This window comes from Xyrauchen texanus, chromosome 25, assembly GCF_025860055.1.
Source record: "Xyrauchen texanus isolate HMW12.3.18 chromosome 25, RBS_HiC_50CHRs, whole genome shotgun sequence".
NCBI classification, from domain to species: Eukaryota; Metazoa; Chordata; class Actinopteri; order Cypriniformes; family Catostomidae; genus Xyrauchen; species Xyrauchen texanus.
Window position 1 is genome coordinate 5,902,282 of NC_068300.1, and position 12,198 is coordinate 5,914,479.

General features: G+C 40.3%; 1 protein-coding gene across 1 annotated transcript in view; it reads right to left on the reverse strand.

The window, feature by feature from the left end:
• Nucleotides 1-12,198, reverse strand: part of LOC127618950 (uncharacterized) — a 435,826-nt gene that overhangs the window by 229,623 nt on the left and 194,005 nt on the right. Inside the window, 5 exon segments of the mRNA XM_052091655.1 lie at nt 2,822-2,825; nt 3,123-3,401; nt 3,404-4,802; nt 4,875-5,175; nt 5,321-5,576. Of these exon segments, the coding sequence (XP_051947615.1) occupies nt 2,822-2,825; nt 3,123-3,401; nt 3,404-4,802; nt 4,875-5,175; nt 5,321-5,576 (2,239 nt within the window).

The window sequence follows — 12,198 nt, forward strand, 5'->3', positions numbered from 1 at the left end:
ATTCAAATTTTTCGAGTTTCACCTGTATATCCTGGGTCGCATTTCCTTTTATGTTGCATAGTTTTGTTCATGGATTTCAAGTATAAGGACATGTATCAAGTGACATGATTTTTGTTGTTGACGTCAACAAAAGCAACAAGACGTTTTCTCTCCCCCCCCTTTTAAAAATTGTATGAGCATATTTACTTATATGAGCCCTTTATTATCCCATTTGTTTCCTAATTTCTAACATAATTCAAACTGAACATACATATTACACAGGAGGAAAGGCCCCTTGTTGCCATGGTTAAGTCAGTGTAGCTAGTCTTAAATAATAGTAATAATAATAAAAACAAATGATGTTATTTATGAAAAACTAAATATACTAGATGAAACACATCTTGAAACTTGAACTAAAAATGCCACTGTTGATATAAAATGAGGTCTAATAGATTCTACCTTTAGATTATTTCACATGAAACTATAAAATTGTGTCAAAATATAACAGTTACTTTTACTCATGAAAAATCGATGTATATGTATAATGATGTATATTGAATTTTCTCCTCAGTGCTGTTTGGCATGTCAGGGGTGTCTTCTGTTTGAGAGATTTGACTTGACTTCCTCCGTAACGCTTTAAACTAGAAAAGTCTCTGTTAGATAAGTTTGTCATCCAATGTATTTAATTTATTTGTTGATCTGCAATCCCCGTCTCGATACGGCTCAGCTGAGGGAAGAAAGAAATGACACAGAGAACCAATGCTATCAAATCCTTCTTCAACGTTTATTGCTTCAGCATTCTGTTATATGGTCCAGAAAAAACACATTCCACTGGACCCCACCAATGAAATATTTCTTTACCTTATATGGGGGTGACATACATGTTTGAGCTACGTGTGAAACGTGAAAGTAGAACACATCCTTTGAACAAGGAGAAGCTTTGCTTTGTGATGACACAGCAAGCTACATCACCCAGAGAAGTTGTTGAGAAGCATTAATTATTCCACAGTCTCACTAGAATTTAAACTGGTCACATCAGTTTTGAGGTCTTTTGAAGCCCGGTTGTTGCACGTGCCAGAGAGAAGAGCAGATCATGATCGTTACACTCGTGCGAAAGTGCAGATGAGAAGCCTTTAGCTGATTGCGAGATTATCATTAAATCTACAGACCTGAATAGGCTATCACTTGGGGGGCTGCCGAAATATCTTCAATGGGAGAACCATGGCATTGTTCTTTCCCTGCTGTCCACGACCCAGTCCAAATAGACCACCAGTTGAGAAACACTACTTTAACACACACTCACTTATGTCAGACCCCCTCGCCTCTCTCTGACATTTTCTGCGCTGCATGTGTGTGTTGCGCAAGTTATCGAGTCTGACAGTCGAGGAGGAAATTAGATGCGCATGCGCAGGTGAGATTCTCCGTCCGGTTGCATTTTTTTCTCAATACCATAGATAAGCAAATGTACATAGTATGAAAACCATCAATTTTCTTACCATGGTATACCATGAAACTGGTATACCACAGCAACCCTACTTGATACACAATATAACACACTATTATAATCCATCTCTGCCCAGACGTAAACCTTTTACTTGTGTTGCGTGAGGACGTGGGTAGAATGTGTGCTTCTTCTGTCATTTCACTTTGACTCGGTTAAGCTCGGGTGATGACGGTAGGACGTTTCCTTGCTCTGTTGGCGGGCAGTACGGCGGCTGATTCTCTGAGGGTTGGCGGACATATCGGTGAAGTCGACTCGGTTGAAGGAAGAGAAATCATCTTAATTTCTGCAGGAAAAAGGGTGAGACGTGGATTGCTCAGCGGCCTCCTTCGGATCCGTCAGTGTACTCGTTGGAACACAGAGAAATCTCGGCTCATCCAGCGAGATGGAGATTGTATGGCCAATGTTCAGGTATGTACGTTACTTCCTTGGGCAACGAGGCTGCACCTGGGAGACGCAGGGCTGCAATTACACGTGGTGCATACTGTCACTGGAAGTAAAGCTTAGAAGAATCTCTGAGGTATTTTACTCTCGATGATGTCATGGATGAAGGGTGTGTTCTGTTGTGTTTCATCTAACAGGAGTTGAGAGTTCAATCCTTCACAATTACATACATAGGTGTAAAGTGAGCAAGGCTTGATGGGATCTGTAGTCTGTTTGGACTCCCTTTGTTTTGTGTTATCAGGCTTTGAGTGTTCCTACAGGCCAAAGTCAGGCTTTATGACTGTACTGTATGTAGTCCTGCCTTTGTCTCCAATTGGAGTACATGAGGCCCAACACTAATTTTAGTCAATTCAGACACAAGACACAACCTCAAATTATGAATGATGGGCTTTAATAATGACATCAGAAGTATGTTAACACACAGCAGGCAAGTCAATATACACTTGAAATAATCAGTTTAACAAAATATTGTATTATTTATCTAATCATTAAAATGGGGGAAGAGGTTTTGCAGATGCAGGACACCATACTGGGACCTTATAAGAGCTGTTGGTGTGCAAGATTAGCTGCCAATAGAGCTGAACAATTAATCTTTCAAAGATCACAATCTCGATTAGATATTAAGCAATTTCGGATTCGGGTCGGGGCATAAAATCTAACGGTATCATTCGGGCTGGGAAGGCTCGGACCACACATCTCGGGTACGGGTCAGGTTTAATTTTAAGACCCCTGCAGACCTCTACTACTTAGGCAAATCTTTCCATGTGTATGTAGATTATTTAATTGGCTGAAATTCTTCCCACATGAAGAGCATTGGTATGGTTTCTCTCCGGTATGGATTCTCTCATAAATATTTTGTATTCTTGGCTGAGTGAAAGTCTTTTCAAAGTGTGAGACAAACCTTTTTTGGTTTCCATCCCCTTGTCCCCTCCCTCATCCAGGTAGACAGGGATGACCTGCCAGCAGATGGGGGGAGGTCATGTATTTTCAGGGTTTGTGGCGCGGTGGTCGCGTAGTGGGCTAAAGCACAGAAATAGTAAGCAGAAGGTTGACGGCTTGATTCCCACAGCCACCACCACTGTGTGCACTGAAAGTCACTTTGGATAAAAGCGTCTGCAAAGTACATCAATGTTTTTCCAGTTTGAGCACTTGTAAGGTTTCTCTCCATTGTGAATTCTCTCGTGTGATTGAGTCAAACTCTTTCCACAGTGTGAGCACTTGTAAGGTTTCTCTCCAGTGTGAATTCTCTCATGTGTTTTTAGGTTATATACCTGAATGAAACTCTTTCCACAGTGTGAGCACTTGTAAGGTTTTTCTCCAGTGTGAATTCTCTTGTGTTTTTTCAGGTGTTGTGATCGAGTGAAACTCTTTCCACAGTGTGAGCACTTGTAAGGTTTCTCTCCAGTATGAATTCTCTCATGCGTTTTCAGGCTAGCTAAGTGAGTGAAACTCTTTCCACAGTGTGAGAACTTGTAAGTTTCTCTCCAGTATGAATTCTCACATGTGTTTTCAGGCTAGCTAAGTCAGTGAAACTCTTTTCACAGTGTGAGCACTTGTAAGGTTTCTCTCCTGTATGAATTCTCTCATGTCTTTTCAGGCTAGCTAAGTCAGTGAAACTCTTTTCACAGTGTGAGCACTTGTAAGGTTTTTCTCCAGTGTGAAATCTCTCATGTGTTTTTAGGTTTTGTACCTGAATGAAACTCTTTCCACAGTGTGAGCACTTGTAAGGTTTCTCTCCAGTATGAATTCTCTCATGTCTTTTCAGGCTAGCTAAGTGAGTGAAACTCTTTTCACAGTGTGAGCACTTGTAAGGTTTCTCTCCAGTGTGAATTCTCTCATGTGTTTTTAGGTTATGTACCTGAATGAAACTCTTTCCACAGTGTGAGCACTTGTAAGGTTTCTCTCCAGTATGAATTCTCTCATGTTTTTTCAGGCGTTGTGATCGACTGAAACTCTTTCCACAGTGTGAGCACTTGTAAGGTTTTTCTCCAGTGTGAAATCTCTCATGTGTTTTTAGGTTTTGTACCTGAATGAAACTCTTTCCACAGTGTGAGCACTTGTAAGGTTTCTCTCCAGTATGAATTCTCTCATGTCTTTTCAGGCTAGCTAAGTGAGTGAAACTCTTTTCACAGTGTGAGCACTTGTAAGGTTTCTCTCCAGTGTGAATTCTCTCATGTGTTTTTAGGTTATGTACCTGAATGAAACTCTTTCCACAGTGTGAGCACTTGTAAGGTTTCTCTCCAGTATGAATTCTCTCATGTTTTTTCAGGCGTTGTGATCGACTGAAACTCTTTCCACAGTGTGAGCACTTGTAAGGTTTTTCTCCAGTGTGAAATCTCTCATGTGTTTTTAGGTTTTGTACCTGAATGAAACTCTTTCCACAGTGTGAGCACTTGTAAGGTTTTTCTTCAGTGTGAATTCTCTCATGTGTTTTCAGGTGTTGTGACTGAGTGAAACTCTTTCCACAGTGTGAGCACTTGTAAGGTTTCTCCCCTGTATGAATTCTCTCATGTGTTTTCAGGCTAGCTAAGTCAGTGAAACTCTTTTCACAGTGTGAGCACTTGTAAGGTTTCTCTCCAGTGTGAATTCTCTCATGTTTTTTCAGGTGTTGTGATCGATTGAAACTCTTTCCACAGTGTGAGCACTTGTAAGGTTGTTCTCCAGTGTGAATTCTCTTGTGTTTTTTCAGGTGTTGTGATCGAGTGAAACTCTTTCCACAGTGTGAGCACTTGTAAGGTTTCTCTCCTGTATGAATTCTCTCATGTCTTTTCAGGCTAGCTAAGTCAGTGAAACTCTTTTCACAGTGTGAGCACTTGTAAGGTTTCTCTCCAGTGTGAATTCTCTCATGTTTTTTCAGGCGTTGTGATCGACTGAAACTCTTTCCACAGTGTGATCACTTGTAAGGTTTTTCTCCAGTGTGAAATCTCTCATGTGTTTTTAGGTTTTGTACCTGAATGAAACTCTTTCCACAGTGTGAGCACTTGTAAGGTTTCTCTCCAGTATGAATTCTCTCATGTCTTTTCAGGCTAGCTAAGTGAGTGAAACTCTTTTCACAGTGTGAGCACGTGTAAGGTTTCTCTCCAGTGTGAATTCTCTCATGTGTTTTTTGGTTATGTACCTGAATGAAACTCTTTCCACAGTGTGAGCACTTGTAAGGTTTTTCTCCAGTGTGAATTCTCTCATGTGTTTTCAGGTGTTGTGATCGAGTGAAACTCTTTCCACAGTGTGAGCACTTGTAAAGCTTCTCAGCACTTGTAAAGAGTTTTCAGGTGTTTTCTTAAGTTTGTATCCACAACAAATGTTATACCACACTGATCACATTCAAATGGCCTTTCCCCAGAGTGACAGTGGAGATGATCTTTAAAATGGCCTACAGATGTTAAACTTTTTCCACACTGATGGCATGTGTAAGGTCTCTCTCCTGTGTGAACTCTCATGTGTGTTTTAAGATTAAATTTATATGTAAAATGTTTTCCACACTGAGAGCAGGTGAAAGTATTTTTGGCAGTTCTTTGAGACTTTTTTGATGGGCAATTCTTTTTAGTCTTTGAACAACTCAAATCATTTTCTCCAGTTTTGAAAATATGAACTTTCTGAAATTTCTCATCCACTTCATTCAGCTCTTGAATATCCTCGTTCACCTTCATCAGGTCTAAAACACAATAAGAGGGACAAATGTTAAAAAAAGAAATTAAATTGAACACTAATTTAATAGCAAAAAGTACATTTTTATAATATTTTTGATATATTACACCAATTTAATTTAATACAGTAACTGCATTTCATGATTATGGTTTAGATTGAATTAGCCTCAGTCACAGAAAGACAACATGAAGTTGAACACAAATGAATGATTCTTATGAGCCAGCTCTGTTGAAACTACAGCGCAAAACACACAGTGCTTCCAGTATAGTCTGATGAATAAATTATTTTTCTCAGTGCATGCTTGTTTTGAGTTGATCCACGGTGAGTACAGATGCCACAACTTTCAAAGGTGCAAGTTGACACAACTTGAATGAAATTATATTTATTGCTACCAAAATGTCAGAAAACGTTTTATTTTATGAATCAAACTACATGTTTATTATAAAACAAAAATGTTGTATCTTTTTAGAAATGAAGACGTCTTCTCTGCGTACACAATAGATGTAGTACGTTGCTCTGAGCCACTGATCCAGAGTCAGCTTTTCTCATCCTATTCTCCTACTTACGGGGAGGTGTCTCACAGAGCAGGTCAGCTGCATAAGTCAATGAACTGAGCGAGTATTTCACCCTGTGTATCATGTTGTGGCCAGTGGAAGACTAGTCTTATAATCCCTCCGCCTAAATGCGTTTACTGATTTTTTGCACATTTGTACTCCTGATTTCTTGCAACACAGGGACAGTAGAGGTGTACAAAAGCAACGTGTTATTTATTTTTTTTAAATGTAACTCCGATATTATGGTCTAAAATAAAAAATATTGCGTTACTTGAAAAAGTAATCCGATTAGACGAAGTATAATTTGTATAATATTTGTCTCATTACATGCGTTTGAGTTTTACATGACATGCAAATCAAAACTGTAGATTACATGCTTTGTTATTAGTTATCTGTCTAGTATTTTATTAGCAGTTAATATTTGCTATTAACCTATGTTGCCCCAAAGCTGAATAACATTGATTATTTTTCCCCCAGCTATAAAGGGCACCTGCACACAGTGTGGCCAGTCATTTACATTTATGCATTTGGCAGACGCTCCAAAGTGACTTAGTGTACTTAATACAGGGACAATCCCCCCAGTGCAACCTGGAGTTAAGTGCCTTGCTCAAGGACACAATGGTGGTGACTGTGGGGATTGAACCAGAAACCTTCTAATTAACAGTTATGCGCTTTAAAAAAGTATTCCAAATCTTTGCCATGACGCTCAAATTTGAGCTCAGGTTCATCCTATTTCCACTGATCATCCTTGAGATGTTTCTAAAACTTGATTGGAGACCACCTGTGGTAAATTCAGTTGATTGGACATGATTTGGAAAGTCACACACCTGTCTATATAAGGTCCCACAATTAACAGTGCATGTCAGAGCACAAACCGAGCCATTGAGTCAAAGGAATTGTCTGATGACCTCCGAGACAGGATTGTGGAAATGGAAGAAGTTTGGAACCACCAGGACTCTGCCTAGACCTGGCTGTCTGGCCAAACTGAGCGATCGGGGGAGAAGGGCCTTTGTCAGGGAGGTGACCAAGAACCCGATGGTCACTCTGACAGAGCTCCAGCGTTTCTATGTGGAGAAACTTCTAGAAGAACAACCATCTCTGAAGCACTCCGCCAATGAGGCCTGTATGGTAGAGTGGCCAGACAGAAGCCACTCCTCAGTAAAAGGCATATGACAGTGTGTCTGGAGTTTGCCAAAAGGCACCTGAAGGACTCTCAGACCACGAGAAACAAAATTCTCTGGTCTGATGAAACAAAGATTGAACTCTTTGGCCTGAATGGCAAGACTGGGGCGAAGGGTGGTTGTCCTGTTGGACGATGAACCTAAGCACACAGCCAAGATAACAAAGGAGTGGTTACGGGACAACTCTGCGAATGTGCTTGAGTGGCCCAGCTAGAGCCCAGATCTGAACCCGACTGATCTCTGGAGAGATCTAAAAATGGCTGTGCATCGACGCTCCCCATCCAACCTCATGGAGCTTGAAAGGTCCTGCAAAGAAGAATGGGAGAAACTGCCCAAAAATAGGTGTGCCAAGCTTGTAGCATTATACACAAAAAGACTTGAGGCTGTAATTGCTGCCAAAGGTGCTTCAAATATGTATTGAGCAAAGTCTGTGAATACTTATGTACATGGGATATTTTAAGTTTTTTTATTATTAATACATTTGCAAAGATTTAAAACAATGTTGTCATTATGGGGTATTGTTTGTAGTATTTTGAGGACAATTATGAATTTAATCCATTTTGGAATAAGGCTGTAACATAACAAAATGTGGAAAAAGTGAAGCGCTGTGAATACTTTCCGGATGCACTGTAAACAAATATAGTGAAAAGGACTTAAATATTTATATTTATAAGTTTCTCACCCAAATTATTGAATTGCTTTATAAGAGATTAAATGAACCAATGGAGTCATATGGATTACTTTTACAATGATTGTCTGTGCTTTTTTTTTTCTTTTTGGCACTTTTCCACTGCACGTTACGGTTTGACTCTACGCTCTCTCGGTTTACTTTTCTTAAGCTTGCTTTTCCACTGCAGTTAAGTGAAGCTTTCAAGCAGAATATGGAGTTAATGTGCCATCCTCCATCGTGGACTCCAACAACGCCATGACTGAGTCCAAGGTACTCTTCCTCCCATTGCTCGCCGGTCTAGATAGCGTCAATGTGGTCGAACCACTTCCACTTTTCCTTGATGGTTCTGTAGTCACATTTAAGTCTGGTGGTAGCCGTGTGTGGTCAACAGCTGAAACACTTCCTGAAAGACTTTTTCCATTTTTCGTTTGTCGCTAATGAGAGGAATGTCTGCACCTCGTTTATTGAACACGACGTGGTTTTGCGCACAGCCATTTCTTTTTACAATTTGAAAGTCGAGTGAACAAATGATACTGCTATCGCTGTAGCCAACTTTAAAACTAGCGGGTTGATGTCCCGTGTAGCAAATCCAGTGACACTTGTAGTGACGATTCTCTCTGACCAATCAGTGATCTGCAGGGTTTTGACATCACATGTAGAATCGGCACGGCTCGCTTGGAACCTCGACCGAGGTGGTACTAAAAAAAGAATCCGGTACCAGGTACTATCCACAGTGGAAAACCCCCCAAAAGCGAGCAGAGTCTAGTTGTACTGGGCAGCGGAAAAGCCCCATAAGTTTGTTGTATCTAGGACTTATGGTTTTTGCTGAAAAAACACTTTTAAGGCACAAAAAAGAATAAGAAAAAATCAGTACAAAAACATTAGGATTAGAGCACCTTTGGTGCTTGGCCCCCTAATTAAAAGACATGGTGCAACAGTTTTTAGCATTTTCTTTTTCTTATGTTTCAACACTTTTTAATTATGCTGTACTAAACTGATTAATGACTGATGTATTCCATCCTGAAATCAGAGACTTTCCCTTTGAAATCTGAATGCAACTAGATCCACTTGTGAACGGATCACACAATATAATAAGAAACATACCAAAAGGAATAAAATCATGATCATCGCTCTGTTGTTTCACTGCTGTGGATTCTCCTCTCATCTTCATCAGGTTCCTGCAGTCCAGCAGCTTCACTGAACACATCTTCATCTTCAATGGTATCTGCAGCATCTGCTGGTCTCCAGCATTACAGAGAGAAGTCAGAGACTCTGTGGAGGTTTGATCATCATCACCATCTTCTCTCTGTTGTTCCTCTGCTGTGTTTTCGTATTTTATCTCCTCCAGCTTCACTTCATTCTTCACAGGTATCTGCAGCATCTGATGTTCTCCAGTGATACAGACAGAAGTCAGACACTCTGTGGAGGTTTCATCATCATCATCATCATCATCATCATCACAGTGTTGTTCCTCTACTTTGATATCTCCTCTCATCTTCATCAGGTTCCTGCAGTCCAGCAGCTTCACTGAACACATCGTCATCTTCAATGGTATCTGCAGCATCTGCTGTTTTCCAGCGTTACAGAGAGAAGTCAGAGACTCTGTGGGGGTTTGATCATCATCATCATCTTCTCCTTCTCTTTGTTGTTCCTCTGCTGTGTTTTCTTCATTTATCTCCTCCAGCTTCACTTCAATCTTCACAGGTATCTGCTGTTCCTCAACTTTACAGACAGAAGCCAGAGACTCTGAGGAGGTTTGATCATCATCATCATCTTCTTCTTCTCTCTGTTGTTCATCTGCTGTGTTTTCTTCTTTTATCTCCTCCAGCTTCACTTCATTCTTCACTGGTATCTGCAGCATCTGCTGTTCTTCAGTGTTACAGACAGAAGTCAGACACTCTGTGGAGGTTTGATCACCCTGATTATCGTCAGTAGAACAGAGTAAAGTGAGCTGTGAGTCCTGTGTGTCTCTGGATCTCTGTTCAGAGAGTTTGTCCAGCAGTCGCTGTGGTGAGGACTGATCTCTGCCGCTCCACACTGAATCCTGACATTCTGTGGAGATCCCATCAGTCACACACACTGAAGATTGACAGGAAACCTTTTCCAGCTCCTGACAAACACAACACAATCACATCTGTACCGTTCATCATATAACATCATTTAAAAAATTACAATCTCAACTTTAAGGATGAAATGAATGTTTAACCTGTAACCTGTCGTCTCTCTCCATCAGTTTTGACTTCAGTGACATCACTTCAGCTGAGATATCCAGCATCTTTAAGGAAATCATACAGTTAAAAATCACAGCAAAAATGATCAGTTTCTCTGGATTTACCATTTATAGGTATTTGTTTCAGTAATGAAAATGTCTGTTTTATTCTATAAATTACTGATAACATTTCTCCCAAATTCAAAATAAAAATATTGTCATTTAGAGCATTTATTTGCAGAAAATGACAACTGGCAGGGACGGATTAACCACCGGGCTGATTGGGCAGTTGCCCAGGGGTCTCTTTTATAAATCCACATGAATGTCAGCCTTATGTGAAATACCATTTGTTTGGCCAAACGAGTGTTGGACAACAGCAGCACAAGCAAGTGACTGATGGGACAAGCTCAGGGAATCTGCATCTCACAGGTGCAGTGCGTTTATTTGAAGGACTACAGAAAACAGCATCTGATTCACAAAACGCTTCCAAACACAAAGATAAGGTGCAGTTTACCCTGGCTGTGTACAAAGCTGATGGTTTAAATTCATATAAGCAACAGAATTCGTGCAACAGTATAAAGGACTTTAAAATGTTTAAGTCCTGCATGCATTTAATGATAAGGAGAAAGGTGCCTTAATACAATAACCATGTCTCGAATATTCACATTCACACGTGAACTGCCATCATTGATAAGAAACATGTCTAAACGACTTGCCTCCGGTAAAATAACTGCATCTAAAAAAAAATCAAGAAACACACAATTAACTGCCAAGTACCGGGCGGAACAATATCCCAATGACTACTATGAGTCTGGCCAACATCTTTTCTGTAAGTTTTGCCAACACACTATTGACTGGACTCGTAAAGATACCTGCAATGACCATCTAAAATCGAGAGTCCATCTCAAGGATTTTGTTGCAATGTGTGCAGAGACGGACATACCGCTTGAGAAAATGAGGAAGATGCGTCCATTTCTTTTGAAGCATTGCAAACAGGGAGGCGCACTACCAGAAAACGAAAGTAGCCTGAGACAGATTCACCTGCCGCGTCTTTGAACAACACATGCAAAAAGTCATGCAAGAGATCCATGGAAAGAAAATCTTCGTTGTTGTCGATGAAACTTCAGACAACCGAGATCAGAGTGTCCTCAACATTGTAATAGGTGAGTGTTTATTAAATTAGCATTGGCTTTTATTGTAGTAAATCGATTGTAGATTTAACAATGCTAGGTATTCTATAACTTTGATTTAGCTCACTGTTGCTCGTAATTCATGTACATTTCTAATATTAACACCTAAGGCACATTAGTCTATTTGGAAGAAGTATTAAGTATTTTTCCAATTTGTTTTTTATTTAATTCAACAGGTAATGAAGGAAAATACTTTTTAACTGATGTGATCTTCATGGAGAGCTGCAACTATTCATCATTTTCTCAGGCAGTGCTGCAGTCTCTCCACAACAGTCAGATGAACTTAAATGACATTCTGGCTGTGGTAACTGACAATGCATCATATTGTCTTAAAGCCTACAAAGATGAATTGAAGGGTCTAATGCCTAACAGTGTGCATGCAACCTGCTTGTGCCATGTCATCAATTTGGTGGGAGAGACCTGGCAACACTACAAATACTTCAGCGAGGTCACAGCTTTAGTGATGTGGGTGAAATCTGCTTTCTTCAAAAAACCTGCAAGAAAGAGGAGATAGCTGTGCTTTTTGACAATGAAAGAGGCTGTGAAGCACAAGGTACCTCCTGAGCCAGGAAATACAAGATGGAATAGCTGGCTCAAATCAGTTTAGTACCTTGCTGACCATGTCCATCTCTACAAGGAGTTTTTTATGGCTGAGAATTCCTCCGCTCAGGCAGTTAGAAACATCCTTGAACTGCTTGATACAGATGACAAGCTAGAGGCCCTGCAGGTGAAGCTGACCTTCATCTCTGAGGGATGTGGCAAACTAGTTACAGCTCTGAGGGTGCTTGAGGGCACCCACACTCCCCACAGCAGTCTCTGCTTATA